This window comes from Myripristis murdjan, chromosome 24 (assembly GCF_902150065.1).
Source record: "Myripristis murdjan chromosome 24, fMyrMur1.1, whole genome shotgun sequence".
NCBI lineage: Eukaryota > Metazoa > Chordata > Actinopteri > Holocentriformes > Holocentridae > Myripristis > Myripristis murdjan.
In genome coordinates this window covers 29,093,801-29,107,113 of record NC_044003.1, presented here as the reverse complement: position 1 = coordinate 29,107,113, position 13,313 = coordinate 29,093,801, and the positions used below count along the sequence as shown (strand labels likewise).

General features: G+C 43.4%; 1 protein-coding gene across 1 annotated transcript; it reads left to right on the top strand.

Moving 5' to 3' along the window:
• Window positions 1-920: 920 nt before the first annotated feature.
• On the top strand, window positions 921-4,416 carry uts1 (urotensin 1). The gene is made up of 2 exons (XM_030046666.1): window positions 921-1,013; window positions 1,711-4,416. The coding sequence occupies exon 2, from the start codon at window positions 1,714-1,716 to the stop codon at window positions 2,158-2,160; it is 447 nt and encodes a 148-aa protein (XP_029902526.1). The 5' UTR covers window positions 921-1,013; window positions 1,711-1,713; the 3' UTR covers window positions 2,161-4,416.
• The last annotated feature ends 8,897 nt before the right edge of the window (window positions 4,417-13,313 follow it).

Genomic DNA, 13,313 nt, shown 5'->3' with positions numbered 1-13,313 from the left:
TAAAGTTTTACATGAAGTAGTTTAATGTTCTTGGTGCACTTGGTCTGGTTTGTTTTGCAAAGAGGCAGGGAAGCCACTGAGGCTAGGCTGTCAACTAAATTAACTCCTCATATTTTTACACACAAACACACTTGGACTATGTTAGGGACTTAGCAAAGAGGAAGAGTCTGACGAATCCACTGAAAATCTGCCAAATAGCCTGTTCCCCGAGGGATGAGCTTCTCCCCAGAAAGTTGGACTTCATTATTTCAGTCGTCACCCAGTGTTTTTGCATACTTGCCAAGGTATTTAGAATAGAATAGTACTAAATCAATGGATCCATGGGATTAAATCTGATCAAATGAGGTCTGTAGTCTAAGGTGGGTCTATTAGAGGGTCATTGATGTTTAAAATAAGAGAACCTTAAGTTTATCAGCTATTATGCTCATCAGTAAGTGTACAGCTTTTGTAAAACAGCGCTAAAACAGCTTGGAGATTCAGCACCACGGACAGTTCCAGCGTCTGACTGGACACTTATTTCCGTGTCACAGACCCCCCACTTTATTAGCCTCAGTCTAGTCTATATGCGAACATTTTAATTGTTGATTTAGTGGGCAAACTGAATAACTTCATTTCTAGGACCTGTACTGGAACCCTGTCAAGGACCCCTGAAATCCTCTCGTAGTGCCCCAAAGGAGGCCCCAGACCCCGCTTTGAGAACCCCCAGGCTAGAGACTAGAAATAAAAAATAGTAATAATAATCATAAAAATAAAAAATAAAAAAAGTCTTTTATTTTCTTTCCATCAGAGCATCCTCAGCTGTCCCTGAAAACAATATTGCCTCTCGTCCCGATAGTCTCCTGGTGTCCAAACGGTATCTGCACTTGCATTGACGTCAAGCAGGGACAGCCTTGATGTATAAAAAACCCCCGGCTTCTCCCGTCGCCGTTCACAGGGACTTCCCAGACCAGGCTCTGGCTTGACATCTCACCGACCGACCACAAAGTTTTGTTGCAGCATCTTGAGAAAATAAAGTAAGTGTCTCCATTTCACTTTCCTCAGTTTTTGTTGGATTCATCATGTTTGAGCCACTGATATGGCCTGTGACAAATAACAAGCTACGGCAGCAGCCTTAAGATTGATTGGAACTTCATGGAATGTGCATCTAATTAGTCTAAAATATTCTATATCTTAGACAACAGCCTGGTGCAGTTTCAGTCAAGTTTCAAAATTTGTCTTAATACGCTGCTGCATTTTTCAAGCATTTGTAATCTCCACTTTGTCCTGCAAGAATATAATCCAGTCACCTCTTAGATGTTGGTTCCTTGTGCGTAAGATAACACCACACAGGATGAAACTTTTTTTTACTCTTGTGTGAAAATGATCTGGTTGCAGCAGCAAAAGCAATGGGATTTAGCCAAGTTTAAAATAGAATAATAGCACACTAATAGTACAGCCTATAGAAACAGCTACTAAAAACACTCAAGGTTAGACAGCCCACCACTAAGATGACCTATGTGCTATTTACTCATCACTGATGTACTGCAGTGTTCAATTAAAACTGATACAGCTGAAACTGAAATTGATACTTGTTGATTTAGCCAGGCCTACTAGGAAAATATTACATCAGTCTGAAAATGTGGATTAGTACTAACTGTTCTGCTAAAAAAAAAAAAAAAAAAAAAAAAAAAAAAAAGGTGAAAAATAAGTTGAGGTGCGTTCTGATTTCAGGGTATGAAGCCTGTCCCTCTGCTCCTGCTCCTCTCCGCGGTCCTCCTCTCGTCATACCTCCGCACCGCCGCCGGCAGACCGCGGATCTTCCCCGGCTGGTTGGATGACAGCGGCCGCATCCAGACTCAGCAGCTGGACGAGGTGCTCCTCAGAGCCGCCGCCGCCGGAGACAGCGTTGCCTCGGCTATGCTGGGAGACAACATGCTGAGGTTTCTCCAGAGGAGGAACCCGGAGCCTCACCGCCTGCTGCCCCTGGAGGAGGACGAGGGCAACACGGCGGAAGAAGTGGCGAGGACGGCGGCGCAGCTGTGGAAGCGGAGCGAAGAGCCGCCGCTGTCCATCGACCTGACCTTCCACCTGCTCAGAAACATGATCCAGATGGCCAAAATGGAGAGCCAGCGGGAGCAGGCCCAGCTCAACCGCAAAGTGCTTGACGAGGTCGGGAAGTGAAGCAATAAAAGTAGAAGAAATTTTGCCTACTTTCAACCGCCGTGACATTAGTTTTGTTTTTGTTCGTGCGCCTGCCTTCCTCCAGTCCTGTCCCTCATTTTACGCACAGCCGGTGCGGTTACACACCTCTGCATCCGCGCGAAAAGTAAGTCCTTCGCGAAACCTTCAAACTTTATCGGAAAATCGGCTCCTGAATGAATGGCACGAGTGTCCGCCCTCGTCACCCCTTCCTTCCCCAGCACTGGATTCCTGGTGGACCTGTGTGACCGTCGGCTGTATTTTTGATAATTACTGGATTTCATGATCATAGCTGATGTTGTGATATAGTGTGAGCTGGAAAAGCAGAGTAACCTTTCTTCGTGATCAATGGTTTAGGCTAGAGGTTCAGTATTTCACCTTGCAGTTCTGACTGGTAAAATGACAGATAGGATAATTACAAACCTAGGATAATTCCAAAACACATGAGACAGGGGCGTCTGCCTTATTTCGTTGTGGTTTTTAATGTTTAAAAATCCGGCACGTCTTAAACAGATTAGCTGACAACTCATTTGCATGACTGATTGAAAAATAATTAAATTTTTGATGTAAAGCAAACGAGATGACCTTATACAGAATTAATGATGTGTATGGTGGATTTTAATTATCATCCTCCAGTTTGTCCTCTTCAGCCTCAGCAGCCAAATAAGGAGGAAATATTTCACAAGATTAGTTTGTGGCTCTTTGGCTTGTAACCACCACATAACTGCATTTGCATTTAGATATCTAACTTTTAAGATACACAACTCTAGAATCAAATGGTTCTTCATTACTATTTATTTAAAACAAGGGAAAACCTCACTGGTTAGACAAACACAAAATTACCAATTTATGTTTTCAAAAAATAATTATTTTTTTTCCTCCTTAAATTAATAAAGAAACGAGTCGTTTTTCATGGAGCAGCTGCAGCAGTGTTTGTTCCTCTATGGAGAAGTGTCTGCTTTCGGTTCTTACACTGGCTCGCTCAGAAATGGAGAGGGGTTCTAGGTTATTTGTCAAAGTAAAGAACTCAAGGGTGGTTCCTCAAACACTGGATGTCTGTGATGGAATGAAGTAGGTCAACTAGAAAGTTCAGTTTTCAAAATCGGAATGCTCTGAGGAAAGCTGAGTAAATTTATGTGGGCTGGATGAACGTGCAAATCATTATTTTGTGTCCAGCTTCAGATTAGAAGGCTTGAAAATCCTAAATCCCCCTCTGAGGTTCTCTGACTCTGTGTCTGTGATGTGTTAAATGTCTGACTGATGAATTGGATTTGTTTGAAGTACGCAGCACATGTGATTATGTGATATACAGATAGCATGTGTTAAATATGGTAATGCTGGCAAAGACACTGATGCAGGGTTGGTTGTGCCGGTTAATCCTACATTGTTTGCAAACAGGAAATCACTGTCACCCGTGTGTAAAATGATGTCGTTTCACAAGGTTTGTAATTATTTACCTGCAGCCACACTCATCTGGTTCATCAGGAGATGTGGGAATACCTCCCAGATTTCCTTTCTGGTTGGGGAAGATGCATAATCAGTCAATATGCACATTCAGCACGTAGCTATTGAATATGCATTTTTTTCTGAGTGATGTGCATCGTCTCCCCTGAATTGTTTAATTTACTAGGAAATCTGGATAATCTCAGTTTCCCACATTTACTGTAACATAGCTTATATACATATGTATACAATTAAGGTTGTGAGGAAGGCAAGCCAAACTTTTTAAGATTCAACCAAACTGATTATTTCACTGTCTAAACTATCAGCTCTTCCCTCCCCTCTCCTCTTTTCTTTACCTTACTTTGACTGAGAGCACTATCATCTGTACTGTACTGCCCATAGCATGCCAAACCTAAAAAAAGAAAAAGAAAAAGAAAAAAAAGATGTTTCATTGGGTTCATTGTAAACTGTTTTGTCTGATGTCTGGCTCCTGTTATAGACATCTTTTTTGCAGTAAAGAAAAAGCTTGTCTTTTTTTTTCCATTTCTATTTTGTAATAAAAAAAAAAAAGTTCGGAGTAAAATCGTGACTTTTGATTCTGTCATTGTAGTAGCTATAAAGAAGTAGGCTAGTGTTTCAGCAGTAATAAAGTACAATGTTCATCTGACCACTACAAGGTCATAATGATGTCTGATGTTCTCCATTTTGTGATAAGGCGCACACTATGTCGGCCCAAAAGTGTCTGCCACTGCAGTCCAGCCACAGGGGCTCGGAAAAATAGTGGAAACCAGAGACTTTTCTTAATCATGTGGCCTTTTTCCTGGATTATACAGCTATTCTCCATGGAGGTACTGGATGCTTTGGGTCTTTTAACATCAGAAAGTCTCCTTAAAGATAGGGTTCTTCTTACCATTTTCATCTATCTAGTCATTCAGCAAGATCTCATCATGGGGGATTCCTTTGTGTTAGTCGCAAATACACAGAAAAATGTAATCCATGTGTCCGACTGCTGAGACCTTGAGTTCTGCAGTTCTTCAAATTCAAATAAAAGTTGTGGAGAACTGAGAGGTTGGAACTGACTTCCCATCCTTTTTTGCACTTTCCAGGGCATAATCATGAAGTCATGAGGTAAAATCACGGTGGTAGAGAAACAAGGAGGCACAGAAATCTCATGACAGGCAGTGACCGGGCAAAGTTCAGCCCTGGCCAACTTTTCATGGCTGACAGGCTTCTGGTGAGCACCTGCACATGAGCCACGTTCGCCTGGCTGGACGTCTACAGATTTGTTGATCATGTTGCTTACAGTATAATTCATAGGTTAAGGTTTATAAAATAAAATGATATTATTTCAGTCCCCATCTAGTTCTGTAGGACAGTAGTGGTGCTATCTTCCTCGCATTCTTACTGAGTGCTGGATACTGGCTGAATGCTCTAAATTTATTTAACAATTTGAGAGGATTAAGGCAGTTATTTTTCAGAATGTTAGCTGGGGGGAAGTCCACCTCAATGGCAGAAGGCTAACAGTTAGCATTTGGAGCATCCAGCCAGTATCCAGCACTCAGTAACAATGAGAGGAAGACAGCACCACTACTGTGCTGCAGAACAGTCAGGGGGAATTGAAATATCATTTTTTTCAAAACGTGTGAACTACCCCTTTAAGCAAGTCTCTCCTGAGCAGGTTAACTCGTCTTGCTTAGCCGACACCTTGACTGCTCAGAATCATCTCTCTGCTAAATTGCAGAATACTGCACGACCTCGATCACATGCGACTACATGAGCAAACATTTTGTCATTGCGCTCAACCGCCTGTTGAATCTTATCGTTCCAGCAGATGAGTGTTTGAAGTATCCATGAAGTGTGGAGGCCTAGACGTGATGGAAGTGACAGCTGATGGTGGCTTGTCCAACTTGTTGAAGGAGATAAGAGAGAGGGAGACGGAATAAACAAATAAGTCAAAATGGCCTCTGGGCCCTTCGTTTCTATGACTCAGCTCAAACTGTGGGAGTATTGGTGCTTCTGTTGCCTAATCACCCTCTGTGTGTGTGTGTGTGTGTGTGTGTGTTAGCCCTGGTTCTATTTTGTCTCCATCTTTGTGCTTTACAAATGCCATTGCACATCACTTTGTAGATCAAAGCGATGACAAACAGGGGTGTCACCATACTTTTAGCTGCCAAACTGCATTACTCAAAAACAAGAGCAGGGGGGTCCACACTGACACCAGTATTTTAGTAAGAATGAGACATCATGACGTACAAATAAGACCCTGTGCCACAGATAACTTCTCAATATTTCCTTCATTCACAAACACAACCCTTCTGTCAGGTGTCTATATCCTCCCTGCAAAATGTCAACTTTCCCGGAGTGAAGTAAAATGCTGTCGAAAGATCATGTTTCATTTTTGAAATTCTGAAACAGCATCTGAAAAGCTCCCATTGGCCCAAAATGCATACAATTTCTTTTCTTGTGAAATTATATATATATATATTAAGATTCTTGTAGTCCTTCGGTTTGTGTGCATAATGCACTTTATTTCATTTTCTTTTTTTTTCATTTATCTTCAGGCAGTTTTCAAGATGTAAAGTTTGTCACCTCAGTGATAAGAAGTATCTTTGTTGTCTGCCTTTCATGCGTTTGTCTCCTTGACTGAAAACACACTTAGAACTCGACTTTGTGCACCACACCTATAGACTTATGTATGTAATTTTATTGTTTTCAAGGTGGAAAAAACAGCATGCTCTAAAACAGCACTTAGACCATCAAGGGAAACCAAAACTCTCAGTCAAAACCCAAGATAATAATAAATCATATTCATGCATGCTTTTGTTGAATCCAAACAGAATGTGTCATTTAAAGTCAGCCCAGGTTAAGGGCTTCCTGTCCTTTAGAGTGTGCAATACCTGACCTGAGCCCATCAGGACCCGACAAGCTGGGCTGGGTTGGGACAAAAATTTAGAAATGATGTTTGGGTTCAGGTTGGGTTTGGTCATATCGGTGTTATTTTAGTGAAACTCTAGTGTGAGATAAATAAAAATGATGGACCTACTGTTTGTTCTGGGCAACTTCATGTATAGTGCTGGAGTTTACGTGACGACGCTTAAGGCAACACAGAGGCTATTTCAGGTGGTAAATGTAACTTAGTGATGGAGGACAGGCAAATCTCAGGCTCGGGTCGGGTTTGGACAGAAAAAAAAGAATGTCTGTCGGGTTCAGGTCCGGCTCAGTTGTAGTTGTTGATGACACTGCCATACTGATTTCAAACCAAAACAGTGTTCCACTATTCACAGAACCCACAACAAGTGACAGTGAACAGGTGAATACCTCAAAGGAAAGATATTAAAGATACTAAACACTGTTCAATGTTCTTTGAGGCCTCACTGCCACCAACATAACCAACACCGCTAAAATCTGCAGATAAACTGCCACATCTGCTGTTTCAGTATATACACACACACGTACAAGATATATTCACAATCCTTCGGTGTATTTCTATGAAACCTTTATAGGGATAGTTCACCCATTTCCAAAAATGTGATATTCTTTCATTTCTTCCCATAGTTCAAAAGTAGGCAACCATGTGCCATGGAGAGCCAAGAGGCTGCGGGGTTTCATTCCCACCAAAAACTCCAGCAGGTGATGTCACTGATCAGTCCCTCCTCTCTGCTCGAAGGTGATCAGTGAAATGTTGCCTTGCTGATGACATTTGCTCTCCACACATCTTATTGGGAAGGATTGGTGCATCACCTGCACACAAAATTGGACTTCAGCGTATGCACTGCAGGCAATTTGAAAGTATAAGGTTGTGTTGTTTGTATAGAAATTGATGAGATCCAGTAGGAGTGCTGGATACTAGCCGAATGCTCCAATTGCTAATTGTTGGTCTCCTGCCACTGAAGGCTAACATTATTAAAAAATTACCGGCTTAATATAAAAAAAAAACCCTCTACGGCCACTGCAGCCTCATTTTAATGCAGCTGTCAGTCACTGAAGACATATTTCACATCTGTTCCAGGCTCGATCCGATCACGTTCAGGCTCAGAAGATAGCACCACCACTGTCCTATAGAACAGCTAGAGGGAAGTGAGATAATATCAAAACTGTCAAAATGGGTGGACTGTCCCTTTAAGTCTTACAAAACATCGAATGCATTTTAGCATTTCACTTCAGGGAGGGGTAAAATATACTCTGTCCTTTCGAGAAAAATAACAAAGATAACAAAGATAAAATTATATTTATGAATTGTTGCAAAAAGATCGCATCTCTCTTTATCAGTCAGCAAACCATGAAAGGCCAGGCCCGTATCGGCTCCAGATATCGGCGAGCTGATACATCAGTCTCTCTGTAGTTCTGAGTCAGCTCGCCTGATTAAATAAGAGTTTAAACCACGTCCCCTCTTAAAGACAGCGTCTCCGTTCTGCAATTTCGATACGCTTTTCCGAGCACCGACATGACAACATGCTCAAACTATAGACTCTTTATGGAAGGCTTTAGCGGGTATTGTAGAACAAAGCTATATAAGGAGTTTTAATTCTAAAGAAAAATATGCACAAATCTTTCTTCCTGTCCTCCCACAGCACAGAATGCAGTTCCCAATCTACAGTATACATTTCCACTGAGCTATACATAGGCTGACGTACTTACACATCATATGAAGGCTTTTTACTAAAAGGCGTCAATGTGGGAGGGAAAAAACATTTATAGAATTGTGTGTGTGTGTGTGTGTGTGTGTGTGTGTGTGTGTGTGTGTGTGTTTTCCTCAGTGTCTCTTCCATTGTAGCTGAATAGAGCTATATCAGATGATGATGCAGGTGATGGTGGACAAAGGCTTCAAACTTCAACACTGTAGATGCTGTGTGTCTTTTTTTTTACATTTTCTCAGGACTGGATGGACCCTGAGTAATCAAAAAAAAAAAAAAAAAGAAAAGAAAAAGAAAAAAACAAACAAAAGATGAATATTATGAGATCAGTGTCATCATCCCACGTCTTTACAATCAGCAGTGAGTCTCCAACTGCTTGGCCCGCTGTGCCTACTCTACACAATTGCAGCACGGAGGAGGACGCTCTTGTTATTGCTTTTGACTGAGTCAACATGAACACACTGTGGCTCTGTCCCCTTCATGGTGAGTGGCGAGGGGAATCCCTCCCTCCCTGCAAGCTTTTACATAAGCGGTCTTGGCAGAAGATTTCACACATTTCCAGACTGCAGACCAAGTACATTTCCATAAGCCACATCGCACGGCCCCAATTTTAGCATTCAAGTGAAAAGCATCCCGGCTTAATGTGGCTGAAATTCCAACAAGAACATCTGACAATGTCACTATGAAAACGCTTTCTTGCATAACCTCAAGTCAACAGCGAGGCAAGTGGACGCAGTAACAGATGCACTGCAGATTGGTGCACTATGATGCTGGATATCAAGAAAAATTGTCTCGCAAAGGTTCTTTAATCCCTTTCTCTACCTTTTATTTATTCGTTTGTTTGCTTGCCTTCAAACAAAGGTTTAGAAAGATTTAAAAAGATCAGGGTCAGGGTCAATTACTTGATTGTAGTTAGTTTAGTTAGTTTAGGTAGTTATTTTAGTTTACAAAATGGCAGACCTGCAAACACCCAGCCAGCAGGTTGCAGAGCATGACCTCCTACATCATAAGACACCAGCCGAGAGTCTGTCGGCCAATCGGGGCAGGGCCAAAACCACCATTTCAGCATTTGGGGGGACAGACATTTTGGGAATGCCTGAACATTGAATTGCTAATATATTCCAGCAATTTTTTTTTTTTTTTTTTTGGAGTGCCTGAACATTGGGGGGGACTTGTACCTCTCAATGTGTATGGGCGTCTGGGCCTTGTATCTATATATCTATCCCTCTCACTGGGAGTTCAGACATCAGAATTGACTTTTTCTGTTTGTCAATTCTGTCATTTCAGCTTCACTGATTGGCCGGATGGCAGATGAGGTGACCTTTTGCGGACATTTTGCAATTTTTTTTGTTACACTATTGTTTTATTTTGAAAGTTCCCATCGGAAGTGGAGGTTCAATTCTATGCATATGAACGGTATTTCCGGTGAGTCTAGGACACAGAAGACTGAAATTACTATTTAATATACATATTATATTAATATCTTAACATCATATGCTGATATAGTATATTCTTAAAATAGGATATATATATATATATATATATATGTGTGTGTGTGTGTGTGTGTGTGTGTGTGTGTGTGTGTGTTCTTCAGCTCTTTTCACTTCCACAGCTGTAATAGAAAATAAGATGTGTTTCCTTTTCAAGGCAAACACATAATAAGAACTGACAAAAGTAAACAAAAAATAACAACAGACATGAGTGTATAGTAGAGTAGGTATGAGTCTCCCATGGTTTTGGAAAGGAACTGGTTGAATTTGCTGAGCTGTCAGAGCCTTTCAACTTATAAAGCTTTGACAGCTTTAATTCCTTTATACTAGACAGAGCTAGGCTAACGACTCCCATAGACTTCAAGTCTTTATGCTAAGCTAACAGGAAATGCTACCCATAGGAACTGAACCACGTGACGTTCGGAGGTGAAGATGGTGTAACAAGATTACAGATTCAAGATGAACTTGATTGTGGTCCAGACTGCACACGCAACGAGAGCACAGCAGAATGAAATGTTGTTCCGTCCTGCTGACGGCCATAAAGGAAAATACTTAAAAAACTGACAGTAAACAACAAATATTGAAGATATGAACATTCTATAAAACAAAAATGAGTATACTGCACAACGTCAGTCAAACTTAGGAGTACGACTGTTTATTATCAACACATTGTGTGTGTGTGTGTGTGTGTGTGTGTGTGTGTGTGTGTGTGTGTGTGTTGGGGAGAGGTTACTGGGAGTTGAGGTGTCTGATGGATTGGGGGAAGAGTGTTTTGCAGTGTGTGTGTGTGTGTGTGTGTGTGTGTGTGTGTGTTGGGGAAAGGTTACTGGGAGTTGAGGTATCTGATGGATTGGGGGAAGAGGGTTTTGCAGTGTGTGTGTGTGTGTGTGTGTGTGTGTGTGTGTGTGTGTGTGTGTGTGTGTGAACAGCCGTCAGGGTCTGTCTTGTTGTTGTTGAAGACCCTGGAGAGGAGGGAGTTCTGCTTTTAAGGCAACATAGGCCGAACCTCCACTGAGCAGCACAGACCTCGGATGAATGTTCTCACCATGTAGGAGAACATTTTGGTTCTGGTGGTAGAGGCCTGGTCCTCGGGAGCAGCCGGGTTCTCAGCAGGAACCTCCTTCTCCTTCTCCTTCTCCTTCTTCTTGTTCTTGTTTTTTGAGAAGACTTTGCGGATCCACCTGAAGCAGCTCTTGGTCTTGCGAGCCTGCTTGGCGTCTTCCTTGCCTTCGGCCGGAGATTCTGTGGGAGCCTCGGCCGTAGTGGTCTGGCCGAGGGTCTGGGAGGGCGTCTCAGAGGCGTCATCTGAAGTGTTGGTCAGGTGATGACCCGGGCTCTGGCACAGGCTCAGAGGAAGACTAAGAAGCCGTTTTAAAAGCTCCTCCGCAAACATCTGCCTGAGGTCGCCGGGGTCATCTCTGGATGTGCCTGGGACTTCCAGTTCCACTGTCTTCGGGAACACAGACTCAGAAATTGTTTGACTGGCCATCAGGAACATTTCCTGAGTCTGCAGGTTCTCGCCCTCAATCACAGAGCAGATTCTGTCAGTGAGCGTTGGTGAAGAACAGCGAATCGCTCCACTGGACAGCAGCGTCTGCAGCGTCTGTGGTGAGGACGCCTCAGCGGCCGGGATGTCCTGGACGGGGTCTTTGCTGCCCACCTCCTCCATGATGGTGTCAGCTATTTTGGACATTGTTTGCTGAACAGACTGCACAGAGGACCACTCCACAGTGTGGCACTCGTCCATATCAGTGTAGTAGGCCCGGATTGGACAGAAATCCAGCTCAGACATGACACAGGACTGAGGAGTCCTAGCCACACAGTAGAAATCCTCCAGCCTCTCCCAGATGTCTGAGCATGCAGATTCTGTTGAGGACGGCCTTTCTTCCTCAGGTGTTTCAGGCTTGTTAAAGACTGACATCAACAAGTTGAGAGAAGATGCGAGCGCCCTCCTTGCAACTGTGTCCTTCTTCTTTGACCTCGCCACCCAGTTTTTAATGGACTGCAAAACCTCTTCCAGGAGGTTATTGCAGGTCCTGCAGCAAGCAATCATTAGAGACTGACCGTCCAGCTCTGGGTTGTCACCATGTTTGTTGTCTGTGGGCAGAGCAGAGTTGTTCTCTGCCACGGCCAGCTTTACATGATTGACAGTAGAGCAAACGGTATCCTTCATGCTGTGGTTGTCAGTGTGGGATGGCTGAGGCATCTGTTCCTCTGTGATCTCTACGGGTACGAGAGACGTCGCCGAAATTCTGCCATGCACTTGAGGCGTCGAGTGGCTAAAGGAACTGCACTGAGATGAAAGTGCCTCACCTGGAGACTTCTGAGGCAGCTCCTCTGCTGCGGTGGAAACTGCTTTGGCAGTGTTTGTATCCTGTGAGGGATTGGTGTGACAACACAGAGTTGAGCGTTTCTGTGTCCTGACAGCCTCTAGTTTTGCTTGCAGGAAGGCTTGCATGGTCCTGGCAACTCCCTCCTGCATTTGCAAGGCTAACTCAGGGCGTAGGATGTCCGGATAGTTCTGCAAGACTGTCAACAGCATGTTCACCTGTGTCACAACATGCTCAACGATGATCTCTGTGAACTGTCCAGATAACCTGCCGACTCTGTCCACGCCGACCACATCACAGAGAACCTGGTGGAAGTAGCTTTCCAAACCCCTCTGGACCTTCTCCTCTGTGATGCCAAAGAGCTCCTTGAGAGGCTCTGCGGTCAGCTGGCTGAGGTCTTCCCCTGGCGCCTGTGAGGTGCAGGGCAGCGGGGAGGTGCTAGTTGGGGTCATTTGGCCCCATGATCTAGCAAACTTCTTGATGGCGGGGAAGAGAGCCTCAGCTGTCGCCTTTTGAACAAACCGTTTCAGGTCTGTGCTCAGCTGTTTCTTCACTTCTGGATCAGAAATGCCGGCGCATGTTTCTCTCCACTGCTCTTCAGTCCGGCTTCCAAATAAATCGACGCTTTGGGGACAAGATGTTTGGTCCATCTTTGTAAGTCCAGGTGTGCAGTCGCCGGCCTCGCTCCCGATCTCCTGTGGATCGGGACTTTTGGAGTTGTTTGCACCCATGGTGCAGGTAAGGTTTAAGTGTCCTTGGAGAACTCTAGAGGGTGCTTCTAGTAGTAACCGAGGTCAGTCTAGGTGTGAAAAACTCCTGCAGACTCCTACAGTCTGGCTGATGTCAGTGACGATGTCATAACTGAATACTGAGAGTCGTGGCTGTGACATCACTCACTCCAGCCAACCTTTGAGGTTCATTGCCGTTATGAGCTTGAAAAAACAAATATAACTGTGGCATCAAAAGGTATTTAAAAAGTTAAATTAAGGTGAAAAAAACAGGAAAAGATGTGACCTGTTTCAAGTCTGCAGCTTAAAGTTTAGAGCCAGTAACCCAGTATTCAAAAAACCTTTGTTCTGGTTGGCTGCTGTTACCACAAAGATTATATTCACACAGTGTGATGCTCTCAGCTGATGTCCATGTTGGTTCACATTCACTCTGAGCTGTTCACACTGTTGCCTGAAATATTCCTGTAATATTCCTGTAATATTCTTGGGATATTCCTGTAATATTCCTGT

Bases quoted from the DNA above. Each gene is read 5' to 3' on its own strand.
- uts1 (XM_030046666.1), top strand. From the start codon at position 1,714: ATGAAGCCTGTCCCTCTGCTCCTGCTCCTCTCCGCGGTCCTCCTCTCG.